The sequence below is a fragment of the Leucopleurus acutus genome (assembly GCF_964270905.1).
Source record: "Leucopleurus acutus genome assembly, chromosome: 13".
In the NCBI taxonomy this organism is placed as follows: Eukaryota; Metazoa; Chordata; class Mammalia; order Artiodactyla; family Delphinidae; genus Leucopleurus; species Leucopleurus acutus.
In genome coordinates, this window is record NC_139155.1 from 86914240 (window position 1) to 86933858 (window position 19619).

Genomic DNA, 19619 nt, shown 5'->3' on the forward strand with positions numbered 1-19619 from the left:
AGGTCCATGGTGCCAGGGTGAGGCAAACGGGATTAACTCACTGTCTGAAGAGCTAGTCAGAATCAATCCAAGAGACCCATCAACACATACGCTGCTGCTCAATGTTGAAGATTCTTCGGCCGCATTCTTAACGTGTGGGCGCTCTTCCATCCCACCCGCCCAGGTCCCTACATTGTAGCTGGTGCCAAGTCCCAGGTGCTGTGCCTGAAAGGCATTTCCTTTGTCCTCACATTCTAGTTATAATCGTGAGGAGAATGGAGCAAAGGGATTGAATGTCCTTCCACCGAACCAAGTCAGCTTAAAGCTATTTTCCTCTGCTCTCTTCCAGAAGCAGCAGTTTATTCAATGAGGTTGTGCAGATGAACTTTGAAATCGCCAGCTTCAGCAGCCTGTCGGGGAGTCAGCCCATCACCTGGCAGGTGGAATACCCGCGGAGGGGGACCACGGACATCGCCGTGTCTGAGATCTTCATCAGCCAGAAAGACCTGGTTGGCATCGTGCCCTTGGCCATGGTAAGACCGATGTGATCGTGGATGCGCGTGTGATCGTGTGTTCAGCTGTCTGACTGTACCCTGGTGTCCCTCGTCTCTTTCCCAGGATGTTTGCCGCAGTTGTTTCATGGGACGTTTGCATTCACAATTTCCCCTCTTCCTGGTCTTTGGAAGTTGCTGTCATCGTTAATCCAGCCTGTCTCAACTTCAGCTATTTTCATGGCAGCTTCATGACATTTGCCAAATTTATAGTATTTACTTACTTTCTCTTCTTGAAGTCTACTCCAGTTCTTTTTACTTCTGTTCCTTTCTTATAAGGAAGCTTGAGGCCACTATGTCTATTAAGATGGGTATGGTATGTTGCTGCTACGGACAACCCCCAAATCTTAGGTGCCTAATGCCATCTAGGTTGTTCTTGCTTCTGCCACGTGGTTTAGATGGTAGGGGGCTCTGTTCCAGGCAGTCCCTCAGGGATCTAGACTGATGGATACGCCATCATCTTGGAGCTGGAACATCAGAAACACGTGGCCTTCTTGGTGGCAAAGACAGAGGAGCGGTCAGAGTGGCCCGCAAGCTCTTCTAAGCAATGGCGTGTAAATTACATAGGACACTTTCACACACATCCTTGGGCAGAAGGAGTCCTGTGGCCCTGTCAGATTTCAAGAGGGCTGGGAAACATGGGTGCAGAGGAAAAGCTGGGTGACTACCCCAGTCTCTGCCTCACGACACAGTAAGTCAGCATGTGATTGACACAAGTAGAACACGACACGAATAGAGTATACACAAACCCGTGTTACCAACTTCTAGCTAGACCCCGTGCAGCTGGAACTGAGGAGAGAAGAGGATGATAAGGGGCTAGACTGGAACTCTATCCTGTGGTCACTCACCACGTCTGCCAAGCCCTGGGGCTATATTCTCCAGGACCTGCCTGTGCACAAGTGTTAAGTCCCCCTTATGGAGGTACATAGAGGGTGGCGTTTCAGAGGCACTGGAAGAGCGTTCTGAAGTATAGCTCCAGTGGTCTTTGCCAGGATTCGCCTTCAGAGACATGGAGCCTGACGTGGATATTCTAAAACTAATTTCAGTTCAGCTTTGGAATAAGCAGGCTTCATGGACACCGGGTTAAGAAATATATCAATTAGAAGTCTTTGAGTTCCATGTGACAGAAAACCCGACTCAAACTGGCTTAAGCACGATGAGAAGTAACCAGCTCACATATAACTTAAAAAGTCTAGAAGAGTGTTTCTCAAATGTTAATGTTCATATAGGTCACCTGACGATTCTTCTCAGATGCAGGTTCTCGTTTAGGAGGTCTGTGTTGGGTATTTTTTAAAGCTCCTAAGTTACGCCGATGCCTCTAGACAGAGACAGCAGAGCGCAGGTTGAGTACCAAGGGTGCAGGTGTGCAAATGACGTGATCACGGAAGGTGGCTTCTCTCCCCCTCTCAGCTCTGTGCTCCTCTTGGCTAGAGTCACGGCCCAGGAGGCTCTGTCCCCAAGGTGGCCCCTGGCAGTGCCATGCTGACATAGTCACAGCATCACATCCAGCAGGAAAAGAGTGAAAGACCATTGCCGATCACCCGCGAAAACTCCTAGGACTGGCTCTGATTGGAATTGATTGTCTTGGCTTGGGTCACGCGTCTAACCTGGGAAGCCAGTCACGGAAGCCAAAAGGACGTGATGCTCTGAATGGCCAGGCCTGGGGAACACCTCCCCCTGGAGCACGTCTGGGATCAGATGGAGGGCTGGTAGGCGTGGTGCAGGACGGGAAAATCTGATTCCACTGAAAGAGGGGCAATGGCTGCTAGTCAGACACAGCAACAAATGTCCACCGCAGGAGGTATTAGGATTTGTTAACACTCTGAGGTTAGAAAATGACTTCTCTTGACTTTTCATGTCCTAGAAGAGGCCTCAACAATCTACAGCCCATGGGCCAGATTCAATCGGCTGCCTCTTTTGGTACACCATGCAAGCTAGGAATGGTTTTTGCATTTTCGAATAGCTACGTTTTGAACGGTGATATAAGTCGCTTCTTAATATGCTCAGTTTTGCCCCTTGGGTCCCAAATCCTGAAATAATTTCCGTCTGGCCCTTTAGAGAGAAAGTTTGCAGACCTATGTCACAGGACCTCAACACCAGTTCTAGGGTATAGGTGCCTAGTTCCCACGCTACCTATTTCAAAAAGATAAGTCCTGCAGATACTGTGAAAAGTAAAGTCATTATAAGTATATGACATAGGATTTTGGCCACGCTCTTTGTTTTGGCCGTGCCACGTGGCATGTGGGATCTTGTGGGATCGTAGTTCCCCGATCAGGGATCAAACCCATGCCCCCTGCTATTTGGAAACCCTGAGTCTTAACCCTTGGGCCACCAGGGAAGCCCCTGGCCATGCTTTTCAAGGGACTACAAGAAAGCCTTCTTTGAAGCAACGGTATCATTATTATTGTGCTTATTATGTTTTTGTAATAGCTTTAAGGTAAAGTGAAATGACGACTTATGTCACACCCAGAATCCTTTTGTGTGCAAATAACTGTAAATGAATTCAAACTGGCTTCATCCGGAAGGTCACAGAGTGGCTGACTCAACGGAACAGAACGAGGACTTCCGACGGCCAGATTTAAGAGCTCATGTGATGTCATCCTTTTGCTTCCCCTCGAATGTACAGTTTGACATCAACTCTGCAAAGTGATGTGGACAGTTAGGAACTATACTAGCGAGTGGACAACAAAAGAGGCAATTTGGAGGGATTTCTATTCTCTTATTTTCTGTATTTTCAAAGGTTTTTTTTTGTTTTGTTTTGTTTTTCTGGAATGAGCTTTAGTACCTTGAGAAGCGGCCAAAACAGAAACTTTTATTGAAAGGAAGTAGCAAATGAAATGGCAGCTTGACTAGAAGATGAGAAATGTTTTAGAAAACGGAACAAGAGGCACATCTTTATGTTACCTGTCAGCAGCCAGTGAGGCAACGGGTCAGTCTTTGAGAACAATTAATCGCCCCAATCGTTGCTCGTTCTAAAGAAAAGCGAACTGCCCAAAGGTAACATAGAGGATTCCCGAATAGGAAATGAGCCTCGTTGGGGAAGTTCTCACCTTAAAATCAGGCCTTCTCAAACCCCTGCCTAAATCCAGGAAGAGAGCCATGACGCCACCCATGTGCTTCTCGGTGGCCTTCTGTCTCACCCAGCAGTACCTTCCAACTCCCAGTGAGTAAATGAGATGGAAGGAGCAGAGGACGGTACCCTCAACTCTCCAGCAGAGTGACCCTTCCAGGCGGGAGCCCCCTGGATCACACTGCCCGCCCCCAGCACCATCCTGGGTGGAGAACTCGGCCTCACAAAGCCATCGTTTACCCACCCCGCCGTCAGACTTAACTCAGCGACAGGACCCTTTCCTTGCATGGGGGCAAGAAAGCTTCAGGGTCCAGCTCCTTGGCCTTCGAGCATCTCTCAGCCCGCCAGTCCTCAGCTCCTGCCCTCAAGGTGCCCACATCAGCTGGGGGGGAAGAGAGGGAGGGGTCTGGCCGCTGGGACCAGGACGGAAGGCTGGTCCAGGGCAGCCTGGGGCCAGCACAGACTAGGAGACGAAGCGGCAACTTTAGTGCTTGGGCTTCAGTTCTTCTTTGACATAAGAGAAAAGTATTCACATCACTAGTTGAGACCCGACGAGAGTGTCACATGAGACCTCCATGTGACAGTTTCTGCAGGTTGGCGGCAGGGGTGCGGGGATGCTGGTCTCTTTTCAAGAATAAAGATGTGCAGAAGCCACTCAACCTCACCCTGAGCTCTTACGAGGTGCAGGCACTGTGGGTGCATGTTGTGTTCCATCGGAGGAGTCAGCAGTAAACTAACAGGGCTTCCCCTCAGGGGCAGGGGGATGTGGGAGGCAGACAGACAGCAAATAGGAAGCTATTTCTTACGCTAAGACCAGGTCATGATAAGGTGCTTCCACGAAGACGAATAACGCGGGACAAGGGGATGGCGTGTAACCCGTTCCCAGTTCTGTTCATGTCCCAGAGCTTCTCCCTGCAGTTTATTTAAAAATAAAACGGTAGGGGAGTTTCCTGGCAGTCCATTGGTTAGGACTCCGCAATCTCACTGCCGAGGGCCCGGGTTCGATCCCGCAAGATGCATGCCACGCGGCGAAGCCAAAAAAAAAAATTAAAATGAGGTCCAACATCCAGTGACTGGCCTCCTTACAAGGAGAGCTCAATTGGGATATCTGGAGGAGACCACAGGGGGGAAGGCCGTTTGGGGACGGCGGCAGAGCTTGGAGAGATGCACGTGCAAGCCAAGGAAAGCAAAACTTGCCAGTAACCTACAGAATCTAGAACAGAGGCAAGGACGGCTCTCCCCTAGCGCCTTCAGAGGCAGCCCGGCCCTAGGGACACCTTGATTTTGGACTTACGGGCTGCAGAATCACAGGAGAATGAATTGCTGTCGTTTGAAGCCACCCAGTTTGTGGTACTTCGTTACGGCAGTTCTGGAACACGGCTGCACCCCTATGCCTCCCCCTGTTGCTGCATCCCTGTCCCACCCCCGGCCCCATCTTGCCGCACGTTCGCCAGGGGCGTGGTCCTCTCTGCGTACAGCTCCTGTCCTGTCAAAGAGGCTGTTTTCCATGGTCCTCCTCCCTCTGGGTACCAGTAACTGGGCTGCTTGCCTCAGGCTCCCAGCTGAGATGGGCATCTGGGTATTGCACCGTCCCTGGCTGTTTCCTTTGATCCTGCCCACAGCTCTGTCATCACACACTCTCCAGTTCAACTCCTTTGAGTGGACCTTCTGTTTCCAGCCAGGATGCTGAGGGATACCGAGGGGTACGTGCTTCCGACTCTCCTTCCCAGAGGACACATCCCAACTGTCCTCAGTCTGTGAAGGGAGAGGTTAAGGGATCTCACTGGGCTATCTGAACCCCGTGGCCGGATATTTCTACCCAGCAGTATCCCGTGGTTACTTCTCTGCATCCTTTGTCGTTGCTAAATTCAGAGAACCAGACTGGGGAACGGACCGTGCATTCGCAGGCCTGTGGCATTGCAGAGATGCCCTTGGACCCCCTGTCAATCTACAAGTGATGGATGACTTAACTTGGCTTTGAAGTCCGTGGGGAAGCGTGTTGGCAATATCCTGTGTTAGAGAAAGGCAAATACAGGCATTTCAGAGAATCGAGGGACATCTCCTTTGACAGGGGTGGAATAATATTATTTTTAAAGGGACAATGAAAAGATAATGTTTTCTGATTTTCCCAAAGCACCCTGTTCTCCACGCTCCTTCTCCAACTTGAAGATTTTACATTTGTAATTCTCTAGGAGTATTTCAAGGATGGCTTTGATGCTCTCGGCAATTGAAAAATGTTTGCGCAGTTGAAAAATAACTATATGGGCAGAATAAGTGTTTTCCTTGCCACAGCTGGAGATTTTCTTTGGAATTCAATTTAAAGATGTCCCTCTCTCCAACTAACCAGCCCAGATTTGTGTCTAAAAAGCTGATCTGTGACTCATCAGAAGCTGTTTTGACTTGGTGGCAATGGTTTCAAGGTTGCTGATTAGTTATCCAATTAATGGTACCTTATTCACTGCCTGCCACAAAGAAAATACTCCAAAAATGTGATTATGATTGGCATTCATGTTTTCACCATCATTACGTGATCTTGGGTTTCCCCATCAGTAAAAGGAAGGGGTGGGGGGATGAGCAATGGCTCAGGTCTTTCCCAAGTTTATACTTTCTATTGTTTTACTTACATTGCGTAGAAAGTAAAAACTGCTCTGATTTTAAAGATTATATTACTTCACTGGGGATGAGAGATGGAGATGGAGAAAAAAAGTGATTCTAACATAGGAAGATTAGCGGGAGGGACTCACAGGCTAAGCGCTGTCTCCTTCCTCACGCTGAATGTCAGTCGGAGCCCACGTACTATAAGAGGGGACCCCAGGAGAGAAAACCGCATGCACCGTGGCACAATTAACTGCCAACCCTTAGCACACCAACTTCTCACTTTTTACGATGTCCAGACACCACTGAGTTTATCCTTTACTTAATATTTTCTCTAATAGAGAACAGTATAGGAATTGGGAGCCAACTATGTTGGCGTAAGTCCTAGCTCTGCCTCTGAATGGCTGTGTGACCTTGGACAAGTGGCTTGGCCTCTCTGTGCCTCATCTGTAGAGTGGGAATGGAAATAATACCAGACTCGTAGGACTGTTTTGAGAGCTAAGTGTACTCAGAATGCCTTGCCTGGCACTGGTAAGCCTTCAGGAAATGCTAGCTCTTTTACCTTAAGTTGTTCCATGCTAAACGTCTAATTATATTTAAAAGGAAATGCTACTTCAGTAGGTATACTTCAGAGGTATTGAACCAGTTGTTTATGAATCCCCTAAAGACATGATGTTAGTACAGAAATGTTCACCCATGTGTAGTCAGAATCACCTTGGATGGGGGAGGGGACGCCCCAGGGGAATCTGTCCGCAGCCCGAGTGACCCCAAAACCCCACGTTCCCAGCGAGAGTGCGGTCACCCACCTCACGACCCCAGCCTTCCCGCTGGAATGTCAGAAAAACAGTCCTGGGAGAGAGTGGCGAGAGGATGGGAAGTGGCAGATGACCAGGACGTAAAAATGCCACAGCATGCCTGAAGGGGTCTTTAGTCCCTTTGGGAATCACAGAGACCTCAGGCAGGTCTGTGAACTTGAACGGGAAAAATTCCACCTCCACGTTCACTAACAACCTCTAACCAAAACTCAGCATTTCCGCCCATTATGAACAGAGATCCCCCAAAGTATTAGCAGCCACCACTGCACTCGTTTCACAGATTTCCATACATATTACTGGCGATCCAGGCACCCTGAAATACCATTTCTACTTTTCACTAATTGGAAATTATGGTCACTTTACACCCAATCCTAGATCTTATTTTGAGGTGCACTAACACAGAAGCACATGCATGACTCTAGTTCAGATATTCTTTATATTTTGATACCTGTATTTCAGCACAATTGACTTCCTTTGCAAGCCTACGTATTTTATTTTATGCATTTAAAGACTTTATTCTTTTTTAAATTAATTTTTATTGGAGTATAGTTGATTTACAATGTTGTGTTAGTTTCTGCTGTACCGCAAAGTGAAACAGTTATATATATATACATATATCCACTCTTTTTTAGATTCTTTTCCCATATAGGCCATTACGGAGTATTGAGTCGAGTTCCCTGTGCTCTACAGTAGGTCCTTATTAGTTATCTATTTTATATATAGCTGTGTGTATGTGTCAGTTCAAATCTCCCAATTTATTCCTTCCCCCTTCTTCCCCCTTTGGTAACCATAAGTTTGTTTTCGACATCTGTGAGTCTGTTTCTATTTTGTAAATAAGTTTATTTGTACCATAGCTTTAGATTCCACATGTAAGTTATATCATATGATAGTTGTCTTTCTCTGTCTGACTTACTTCACTTAGTATGATAATCTCTAGGTCCATCCATGTTGCTGCAAACAGCATTATTTCGTTCTTTTTTATGGCTGAGTAGTATTCCATTACATATACGTACCACATCTCCTGTATCCATTCAAGTGTCGATGGACACTTACGTTGCTTCCATGTCTTGGCTACTGTGAATAGTGCTGGGGTGCATGTATCTTTTTAATTATAAAGACTTTATTCTGAGAAGGATTCTTAGGCTTCACCAGCCAGTGAGACATGCGCATGACACAAAAAAGACTAAGAGCTGTGGCCGCAGAGAATTAAACCCTCACCCCACGCCCTCCGTCACCCCAGCCTGTGGGGAGAGGGCGATGCCACAGTGAACCTCTCCTTATTAAGCACCTACTGTGTGCCAGGTGCGGTTTGAGGTGCTGCCCAGCGCCTCCACGCTCAGCATCCTTGTCCTTGCTGAGTCCTCCCCCTGCAAGTCTCCCCGCCACGCCCAGTTCCTGCAGACTCAGCCCATGAGGGTCCCCCTCCCCCCATAGCATCCACAGCTGTCTCCTGACACCCCATGCTGTTGTGCTACCATATCTTAGTCTCCTCATAGCTGAGGAAATTCCTCTTTTATCATTCCCCGACATTCTCTTTTTTACGTTTTTATTTATTTTTTTAATTAATTAATTTTTTAATCGATCTTTGGCTACGTTGGGTCTTTGTTGCGGTGCACGGGCTTCTCATTGCGGTGGCTTCTCTTGTGGCGGAGCACGGGCTCTAGGCGCACGGGCCTCAGTAGTTGTGGCATGCGGGCTCAGTAGTTGTGGCTCGCAGGCTATAGAGCGCAGCCTCAGCAGCTGTGACGCACAGGCTTAGCTGCTCCACGGCATGTGGGATCTTCTCGGACCAGGGCTCGAACCCATGTCCCCTGCATTGGCAGGTGGATTCTTAACCACTGTGCCACCAGGGAAGTCCCACGTTTTTATTTGGTTACATATTTATTGCCTGCTTCCACCAGCCCTCCCCCAATCTGGAAGGTTGGCTCCGTGACAGCTGGGATTTCGTCTCTATTTCATTTCGGCCTAGAGTCCCTTACCGTCCATTTGTTCCATCTTCCATCAAATATTGTCTGCTGGCCGGCTGTGCACCAGGCTGGGGAAACAGCAAAGAACAGGCCCTATCCCCGTGTGCAGCCTCCCATACATTATCCTGCGATGTCCGCTTTGAAAGTCCCCTCTGCGTCTGGGGCCCTTGTTCCCTCCCGCTGCCTCTCACCTAAGACGGCGGGTTCTGAGATGCAGACGCACTCCCGCAGCACCGCCGTCTGCTGAGCCCCAGCAGTTGCCAGCCGAGAAGACAGATCTTCACATCCAGAGGATGCTGGATCCTGGTCAGTTCCATGGGAAGGAAGTCAAGAACGGCCTGGAAACCACTGGGCAGGATAAGTCAGCCTCTTAAAGCCTCCAGGTGGCCGGTGAGATGCTACAGCAGGAACAACGCATTGTGGGCGCAGAATTCTACCCCCCTGCCGGTTGCCCTAACGCCTGCCACACACTCTGATGTGGCACCTGCCCATCTGGGTTGTGTTTGTCACAAACAGGTCTCAGAGGTTGTGGCATCTCCCTGCCTTACAGCCACAGGCTCATCCGAGCCACCGTCATCTCCCTGCTGCCATCCTGACCCCTGACAGCTCATTCCTCATGTTGAGAACCTGACCAGGTCTCTCTCCTCCAGAATGGCACTCCTCTGATAACTCCCCTTGCAAAAGAAGGAAAGACGGAGAGAGAGAGAAAGAGGAAGAAAGGAAGGAGGGAGGAGGGAAGGAAGAAAGAATGAAGTACAGTGGGACTCACCAGGGCCTAGGCAGCCCTGAATGTCTGGCCCACAGCTGCTCTCTGACCTCGTGATCTTCCTCGCCTCCCCTTCCACTGCATTCCAGCCCCAGGGCCTTTGCACTTGCTGCGTCCTGTGTCTGGAACCTCTCCTCCAGATTCCGTACTGCATTTTCCCCATGTTATACAGATCCCTGCTGAAATCTTCTCAGACTGCTTTCAGTGACCTCATCTTCTCACAGCCCAGTCACCCTATCTGCCCTGACTGCCTGGATTTTCTTTCATAGCAGGACAGAAAGTCGCCTGTTTATTTATGTGTTCGTTGTCTGAATTTCCCCACTGGCATGTCAACTCCAGGAGGGAAGGGACCGCTCTATCAATAGCATCTAGAACAACGCCTCGCACACAGTAGGTGCTTAATAAGGAACTGTAGATTGAATGAATGAATAAATGACCCACCGTATCTGTCCTCGAACTGAGAGACTCCTGTCTCTTCCATCGTTTGATCACCAGCCCCTGGCACTGCTCCTGCCAGAAGGACGTTGCTCCAAAATACTTGTTGCCAGAATTTCTCCAGCTGAAAGGAAGATGTATGATTCTTACTGTTTTCTGTGTGGTTAGCGGTGCCAAGGCTAACATTCAATAATTGTCAGCCTTTCTTCTGCCGCCCCATAATGATGTCGGCATTTGAAACCGGTTAGAGCATTCATCTAGGAATGAATTTACAATTCATTTTCAGTAATTGTCCCACAGGAGGAAAAAGGAAATATTTTGGAGGAAAAAACAGAAGATGTGTCTGTGCGGACGTAATGAATTCTCTGGAGCCATTTCAATCCCTTTTACAAATAGACTTTGTATTTAGACCTGTTTTACAGCATCATCCACTCATTTTTTTTCAGATGAGAAGAGAGTTCAAGGGCTACGCAGGGTCTTTTGTCCAGCTTTTGTTCATAAACCTTAAGACTTTAAAAGCAAGTCGTGGACTGAGAAAGGAGTGCAGATCGCGCTATTTAGGCGATTCTCAAACTTCTGAATGGTCAACGTCACCTGGGGGCTTGTTAAAACCCCAGTGACTGGGGGCTGCGTTGCCAGCCCCGCCAGCCCCACCCCAGTGATTCTGGCTCTGTAGATGGCGGGTGGCGCCCAGGGATTTGAATCTCTGGCCATTTCCTGGTGACAGTGATGCTGCTGGTTCAGGGACCCCTCTCCCGGATCAAAGGCTCCCCCCTCCCTGCTCGGTTTTCCCTTTGCAACATCCACCTCTACCCAACATGAGGTTCTATGTGATGTTTTTTGACTCTAAGTGACCCATCTCCCCTCTGGCCAGGCATGTTCGTGTGGGCATGTTCTTGGACTTGTCCGTGGCTGTGTCTTCAACTTCCAGAATGATACTCGGCACCTAGAGATGTTCAACAAATATCCCCATTGAGTTAATGAGTTCTAACAATGTATATACCTTCTGCACATTCCTAAGCGTTATTCATGTCAGTTATACTCTAAGAAGGAGGAAAGAGACATGTTTAGAAACTTAGAAGGCAGTGTTGTCCAGTGGAACTTTCTGTAGCAAGGTTGCATAGCTGCACTGTCCCATACGGGTACCACCAGCTACATGGGGTCATTGAGAACTTCAGAGGAATTTAACTTTTAACTTCACCTAAATGTAATTCATTGTAATGTAAACAGCCACATGTGGCCAGTAGCCCCTTTATTAGGTGGAGCGGTGATACAGAGGGATGGTAATGAAGGTGACCGAGTGGGAAATGTAGGTCCAGATTCTGCCCCAGCCCTGCTGTGAGTCCAAGCCTGTCCATCATTCCTCGTCTGTTCAGCCCTCACTGTAGTTCCTATGGGACTGTCCAGTGATTGGGCTGCATTTTTTTTCATACTGTATGTGATCTGGTATGTTAAATGTAGAAAGAAAAAGCATGATGGAAGATCTTTGAATTCCTTGTGTTTTATCAACTCAGTTTTGGAGCAGGTGTCAAGAAACGAGCTCAGCTGGCTTAATCCAAAAGGAGGATTAATCACTGTTGTCCAAGGGCTTCAGGCACTGTTGGATCCAGGCACTCAAACAACATTTCCATCCATTTGTCTTTTATTCTAAGCTCTGCTTTTCCGTCTGCAGACTTCCTTTTCAGGCAGGGTTTCCCAAAGGTAACTGCGGGCTTCCACCCAAGTAATTTAGCATTCCCAGGAGAAAGTCTGCCTTTTCCCCAAGAGTTCCAACAGAAGTCTCAGACCTCACCCTGAGTCTAGCTTATCTGGGCATCCCATTTTTGAGGCAACCGTACTGATTACGATTGGCCTAGCATGGTGTGTGTACCCCAGAATAAGGCCAGGTCCAAAAAGAACCACAAAGAGTTTCCAAAACTTGAGTTTCCAAAACTTCCAGTTTTAATTTCTAATACAATAAATGTCAATCAGCACAACCTATATAGGCAAAAGCTCTTTAGGGCCCTCAATAATTTTTAAGACTGTAAAGGGATCCCAAGACCAAACTGTTTGAGGACCTCTGACTTTGTGAGGACGGCTGGGAGAAATGGATACTAGTAGTAAAAAGAGACGTTTAGGGAGAGTCGGATCCCAGATTTAGTCTTCCTGACCAAACAGTTCTTTACAAACGTGTGAGTTAACTATGAACACGGATTTTTATTCATTATTTACCTTTCCAACTAAAATCCTCTTCACGTGACCTTCCCTCCAGAAAAATCCGGGATTAATAATTAATATTCTCAAGGCAATGGGAGAACAGCAAAGGGCAGATGTCAGTTTACCTGTAGCAGTGGTTTCGCGTACAGAATGCCCTATTGGTTCATTCACTGAAGACACATTTATTGGATGTGCACAATATACCAGGCTAAAGTTCTAGATTTGGAGTTTAAGAACTGAACCAAATAATCGAGGGTCCTGCTTACATGCTACATGAATCAACATGCCCTTCATTAATGAAATCGAAAAGTAAAGAGGCTGCATTTAGAAACCAGTGTTCTCTGTTTTCGGAGAGATGGCTGTGAAAATACGTATGTGCTTCCTCTTCGTAATCCATGATGTCCTAAGGGAAGGTCCAAACCACTGGCCCAAGCAGAGTCTTCATGCAAATTAGAAAGAGGCGCCCTTGCATAAGACACTTGACTTCCCTCTGTTTTGCAGAACACCTCCAGAAGCAAGCCCTTGTGCAGTGCGAAGCCTGTGCAACTGTACTTGGCAGCCCTGCTGCCTGAACTTATCTGCAAACCAAGTAAAACCCACTTTCCTTAGTTACAGGGAAAGAGATGCTATCTGTTGTTCATTCTTTTGGCAGTTTTCCTTTCACCCTCATTCGAGGCTTTAGCACCGAACTAAGGACTTTGATTTCTGCCTTGCCTGTGCCAGAGTCTAAAGTGACTTTCATTTGTGGCTCAAGGTTCTTGGTGCCCCTCTTACTTCCTTTCCTTCTGAAGGGGCCTTGAAAAGGGGGGATTTATAAGAAAACTAGTATGTGAGCAGTATGTAATTCCTTTTCCAATGACTACTGTCTGGTAGTCATAGCCACTGAAACTGTCCTCACTCTTGTTGATAAATGCTGGGTCGGGTGGGTGTACATATCACCCACAAAAAGGGAGAAATGATCTAGTTACTCAGAGCAAGAATTTTCCATCACTCACTGTCATCAGACCTAAAATTCACTTACGAATGTGAGTATTATCTCAGATACCTGCTTGCATAATATTAAGAGGTTCTAAATAACAAATTTTCTAAGATACTGCATTGTGTCCTGTAATGGAAGAAAAAAAAACAGTTTTCCAAATGCTTACAGAATCCCTGCTGTGCTCAAGTGCAGAAATCACTGAAGCCCAAGTCCCTGCATACTAAAAGCTCTTGAAAGTAAAAATGAAAGGAATTGTTAATGGAATTTCATTTTCAAGGACCTTAGGTGGGTGCAGATTTGAATGAGAATTAATCTTGGTATTTTGCTTTATAAATTAATATAAGAACGGCTGGATGAAATGAGATTTCTTTCTTTGTCTCCATCCGGATGTTGTCACGGAGTTTAAAAAGGTCAAAATCAGCACATTCATTTATCTTATTGAAAGTGTTCCCTTTGCCTTCCAAACACACATCTGGGAGCATTCCAGTTTTCCCTAGGAGGGGCCACCTGCTACCAGGTTACATATGAAGCCCCGAAACTGATCTCCATTAACTAAAAGCAGCCTGCAGTGAAGCTATAATCCCTCGGGGCTGCGGCAGAAAATTCTAAGAGCTCTTGGTAATTTGTGATTCTGTTTCCGAATCTAACGAGAACTTCTGAGCAGCCGTGGCTGACCAAGTGGACGTCATTTACATGGTGCACACTCCCGCCATGCCACCTCCTTGCCCCAAATCCTGGCCTGAGTGGGAGCTGCCCCTTGCCCACATATTGCGGGTAGGCTCCAAGCTTAGGACAGAAGTACTACATGTTGCACACTGTACGTTTAAGGACCCCAGAAGGTGGGTCCAGCCACCTCCTGAAGCCCCCCTCCCTGAACCTCCTTATCTCAGCTCCATTATTCCTCTTGCCCAGGGTGGGTGATGATTCTTTTTCCCTCTAACCAATCCAGAATCTAAGAGACTGGCTAAGAGGCTGTAGCTATAGTCTAAGGCATTTTTTTTAACCATAACCTCTTCCAAATTACACTTGCTAACTCATTTTTAAGGTGTCGCCCCCGTACCCACCTTCCTACCATACAATCCTGCTTCTGGGAAATAAAATAAATATAAATAAATATAAATAAAATAAATATAAATAAAATAAATAAATAAAATAAATAAATATAAATAAATAAAATATAAATAAAATAAATAAATAAATAATAAAATAAATAAATAAAATAATAAAATAAATAAATAAATAAAATAAATATATATATAAATAAAATAAAATAAATATAAATAAAATAAATAAATAAATAAAATAATAAAATAAATAAATAAATAAAATAAATATAAATAAAATAAAATAAAGCCTCTCTGGATACAAACATCCAGTTGGCTCCCACATTTGGGGCAGGTGGAAATTCCCGGAACAGGACTGCCAAATGCACTGTGAATGTTGGCCTTTCCGTGACCTGATTTCTCGGCAGGCTTCCGTGTCGAGGTAGGGACTCTGGAACTTTGGGAATCAGCAAACAAAAATGTCACCCATAATTTGGGGGCTGACACCATGGGAAATATGAGAGCGCTTTCTTTATCTGCAAAACCTCCAGAAGTTTCTAGTTTCACGGAGGAGGCCTGATTTGGGTTGTTTTATCCTCAGTTCTGCAAAGAACTGGACTGGATGCCTTTCTTGGTTCTGTGAGTGGCCAAAGGCTAGACAGTGAGTCGTAACCCCCTTCCCTGACGTCTGCTCAGCACTCTATAGTTTGTAAAAGACTTTCCCATATTTGGTCTTGTTTTATGTTCATGAGTGTCATTCATGGAGAAGCCTCCTTGGAGGCAAACATCACCAGTATCCCTCTGAAAATGTGGTTGTGTCATGCTGGGGAGCCTAACCCAAGAGTCAGAGGCAAAAATCAGCAAAAATTTCCAGAAATTAGAGCTTCCCTGATGTGGTGAATCTGTGAAATCCAAGTTTGCTGAATCACATTGAGATTCATTTCCATGATGATAGTAGTTAACAGTTAACTGAGCGCTGGCACTGTGCTAAGTGCTTCATATTCGTTGTTTCATGCAATCCTTAGAGCAGCTGCTTCAGCAGTGTCTGGAGCCTGTATTGTCTTCAGTTCATGGGTGAGGGCACTGAGGCCTGTGGTGTAGCTAATATTCCTACAGTTACATGGCTTGGGAATGGTACAAAACGGGTTTGAACCCATAGCTAACTCCAGTGTCTCTTTTCTTGATTTTCACACTTCATACTGGAAAAGATCTATGGTAGAAGGGTGCAGAGGAGGAGGTGAATGATGATGAAGCTGTTGATGATAGTGGTGGTGATGGTGATGACGATGATAGCAATGGTGAGTGTGATGATGGTGATGATGAACATGGTGATGGTGAGGCTGAGGGTGATGGTGATGGTGGTGGTGATGATGAAGGTGATGATGGTGATGATGATGGTGATGGTGGTGATGGTGGTGATGATGATGGTGATGATGGTGATGATGAAGGTGATGGTGATGATGCTGGTGATGGTGATGATGGTGGTGATGATGATGGTGATGGTGGTGATGGTGATGATGGTGATGATGAAGGTGATGGTGGTGATGGTGATGGTGATGATGATGGTGATGATGGTGGTGATGATGATGGTGGTGATGGTGATGATGGTGGTGATGATGAAGGTGATGGTGGTGGTGATGATGGTGATGGTGATGATGATGGTGGTGATGATGGTGATGATGGTGATGGTGATGATGGTGATGGTTGTGATGATAGTGATGATGGTGATGATGATGGTGATTGTTATGGTGATGGTGGTGATGATGATGGTGATGATGGTGGTGATGATGATGGTGATGATGGTGATGGTGATGATGGTGATGGTGGTGATGGTGATGATGGTGATGGTGATGATGATTGTGATGGTGATGATGATGATGAGGGTGATAATGGTGATAATGATGATGGACACGAGGATGGTGATGATATGATGATGGTGATACTGGTGATGATGGTAATGATATAATGATGATGGTGATGGTGGTGATGATGATGATAATGATTATGATGGTGATGGTGATGATGATGATGGTGATGCTGATGATATTGGTGATGAGAATGGTCTTGGTAATAATGGTGATATTGTCTTTGAGAACAGCCAAAAGTCAAATCTGATGAATGAGCAAGTAGGAGAAAGAGAATGGTGTCTTTGATTCAAAATGAGGTGTCAATAAATGGAAGAGATTTACTTCTTTCTTTTCTTGTGTCCATAACTTCGCTCTAAGAGTAGTTCCCAAGGGTGAGCAGTCACAGTATCCCAGACATGGGCACCTCACGGGAATAGACTGGCCTCCCAGTGTGGTGACCAACCGTCCCAGTTTGCCCAGAACTGAGAAGGTTCCCAGGATATGGGATTTTCAGTTTTAAAACTGGGACAGTCTGGGCAAACCAGGGTGAGTTGCTTACTCTTCTTCCCAAATTGATTTTGGGGTTACAAACAGTGGTGTGTGTGGTCCACTCTAGTTATTTTAGGACCATCTTTTTGCTTCATAAGCAGAGACCCTAAACTGGAAGAAGTCCTGTGTCTGAATGCAGCCTGAAGATGAGTTTTGTTTGTTGTCCATGTATATCAATTGAGAGATTTCACACAAACAAATCCAGTATCTTGACTTCTCTTGAAAGAATCAGAAGATCAGGGAGTCTTCTGGCCCACATTCTTATCAGGCAGCAACCAGTGGAATCCTTTGGACCAGCACGAACTAGGGTTCGTAATAGTTTCTACCAAATCTGTTCCACACATTTGTTTTTGCCTGCCCAAACTCTGTAGGCATCTCAGTTGAAATGATGCATGTAATTTACACAGTGCTTGGCACTTAGGAAGTACTTGGCTATTTTAGTTTATGATTCCTGCTTAGGAGTTACACCTCTCAACTCAAGAATACCACAGTCTTTCAGCAATAAAAAGGAATGAAGTGTGATGCATATTACAGAACAGATGAACCTTGAAAGCATCACGCTAAGTGAAAAAACCAGCCACGAAAGACTACACATTATAAAACTTCATTTCTATGAAATGTCAGAATAGGTAAATCCGTAGAGTGGGAAGGTAACTTTATGGCTGCCCGGACTGGGAGGGATCAGGGGTGGGCAGCTTAGACATACAGTTTCTTTTTAGGGTGATGAAAAGGTCTAAAATTGATTGTGGCAATGGTAGCACCATTCTACGAATCTACTAGACATCGTTGGATTATACACTTCAAATGGGTGAATGGTAGGGCATGTGAACTATATCCCAAAGAGCCGGGGTTTTTTTTAAGTGCTGCAGCCTAGCTCAGCTCCAAGTGCAAATACTGCACCCCTCTGAGGTCCTAAGGCTGGAGGGATGAAGAGAGACACAGAAGGCTTGGGGGAAGCAGGGGGCTCGAACCAGTCCCTGGTGGGATCGCAGACTTTAGAGACAAACAGTCCGGGTTTGAGTCATGACACCCGGGACCACCAGTCCATCCTGGCACCAGGGTCCTCCCTTTCTTCAGCCACGTTTCAGCACCAGTGCAGCCGGCGTGCTGGGTCCCCCTTCACACGACTAGTTCCAGCCTCAGGCCTTTGTCTGCACCATCGTCCCCTTGTGGGCGCATCTTCTGTCACTTTCCTCACTGATCCCCACCACAGTCTCCTTCGATAATAATAATAAACCAGTAATTACAGACATGTCCTCCCAAGTGTCCCTGTGTGATGGGTGCTGGGCTGGATATGTCCAAGTCCTACCCCCTGGTAACGATGAATGTGACCTGAATCGAAAATGGGGTCTTTGCAGATGCGGTTAAGGTAAGGATCAAGCTGAGATCGTGGTGGATCAGGGTGGCCCTAAATCCAGCCAGAGAGTCCTTATGAGAGATGGAAAAGGAGACACAGAGACACAGAAGAAGGCCATGTGAATTGGAGGCAAAGATGGAGGGATGCGGCCCCGAGCCAAGGAACGCCAGGGGCGTGGCCATCACCAGGAGCCGGAAGAGGCAGGAGGGATGCTTCTCTAGAGCCTTAGGAGGGAGCACGGCCCTGGCGACACCTTGATTTTAGACTCCCGGCCTCCAGAACCGTGAGAGAATACATGTCTGTCGTTTAAAGCCACCAAGTTTATGATGCTGTGTAAGAGCTGCCACAGGAAACTAAGACAGGATGGTACTATTATTATCGCCTTTTTAAAGAGGAGGAAGCTGAGGCCCAGAAAGGTTAAGTGGTTTGCCAAGGACACACAGCTTATGCGTGGCAGGCCGTGCATTTGAATCAGGGGGTTTGTGCCGTTACCTTGTCCATCCCACCCCCTGGCACAGCTGGGCAGAGACCCAGGAAGGGTTTCAGCGAGCATTTGACAAACAGGGGGCAGCGTTTGACATTCGATTGTCTGAAGGCTCTCCATCCTTGTGACTGTAATTATCTCTCACTGACCCTCAGAGAAGCCTTCTTCCTTGAATTTCCCAGAAAAACCACAAAGGCGACAAACTAGCTCTCGTTCCCTTAATCACTTGAAAGAAGGAGGCAAGATCTCTTTTCTCCCCAGGCTCTTATTTATCCAATATGTCAGGAACTCCGCCTGGGACACGGGATTCTTACGACCAGATTACCGCTTACACTTCACGAAATGAAATCTACAAAGCTGAGGGAAAGCAGAGGAACCTGGAACATTTCTCCACTAATTTGCAAAAGGTCTGCCTTAATCGGAAGGATTAGCCCAGGGGCAGTTCAGGGAGCCTCTTGGCTACCGCTGTCTGGTTGTACCCTTTTGATATGGACCTCACATTCTCCTGGATTCTCCCAGACTCCTCAGCAGACACGCTCGTTAATGATTAAGGCGGAGGTAATGAAACCTCGGCTGAGGGACTCGGCTAACCCAGGGCAGAGAGAAACCACCCAGCCGACAGCTGCAGTGCACGTGCCCAGCCGACAGCATCCGAAGCCTGCATTTGGTGCCCTTATCTCATAATTCAGACACTGTATTTGCTGGTAGAGACAAAAGGCAGATTTTTTTTAAATCCCAATTTTACAAGGAAACTTGAAATAGGGAATGTGAAATACTTCTAATTTTATATATATGTGTATGTGTGTTGATAATGAATTTAAATGGTTGTTATCATAATATATATATACATATATATATATATGTATATATATATTTTATTTTTTATTTTTTTGGCTGCGTGACTTGTGGGATCTTAGTTCCCAACCCGGGATCGAACCCAGACCCTCGGCAGTGAGAGCACGGAGTCCTAACCGCCGGACCCCCAG

General features: G+C 46.5%; 1 protein-coding gene across 1 annotated transcript in view; it reads left to right on the forward strand.

The window, feature by feature from the left end:
* Window positions 1-19619, forward strand: part of TMEM132C (transmembrane protein 132C) — a gene marked incomplete at both ends in the record, with an annotated part of 367991 nt that overhangs the window by 296254 nt on the left and 52118 nt on the right. Inside the window, one exon of the mRNA XM_082853295.1 lies at window positions 329-512. Coding sequence (XP_082709421.1) covers window positions 329-512 — 184 coding nt within the window. The remainder of the gene's footprint in view (window positions 1-328; window positions 513-19619) is intronic.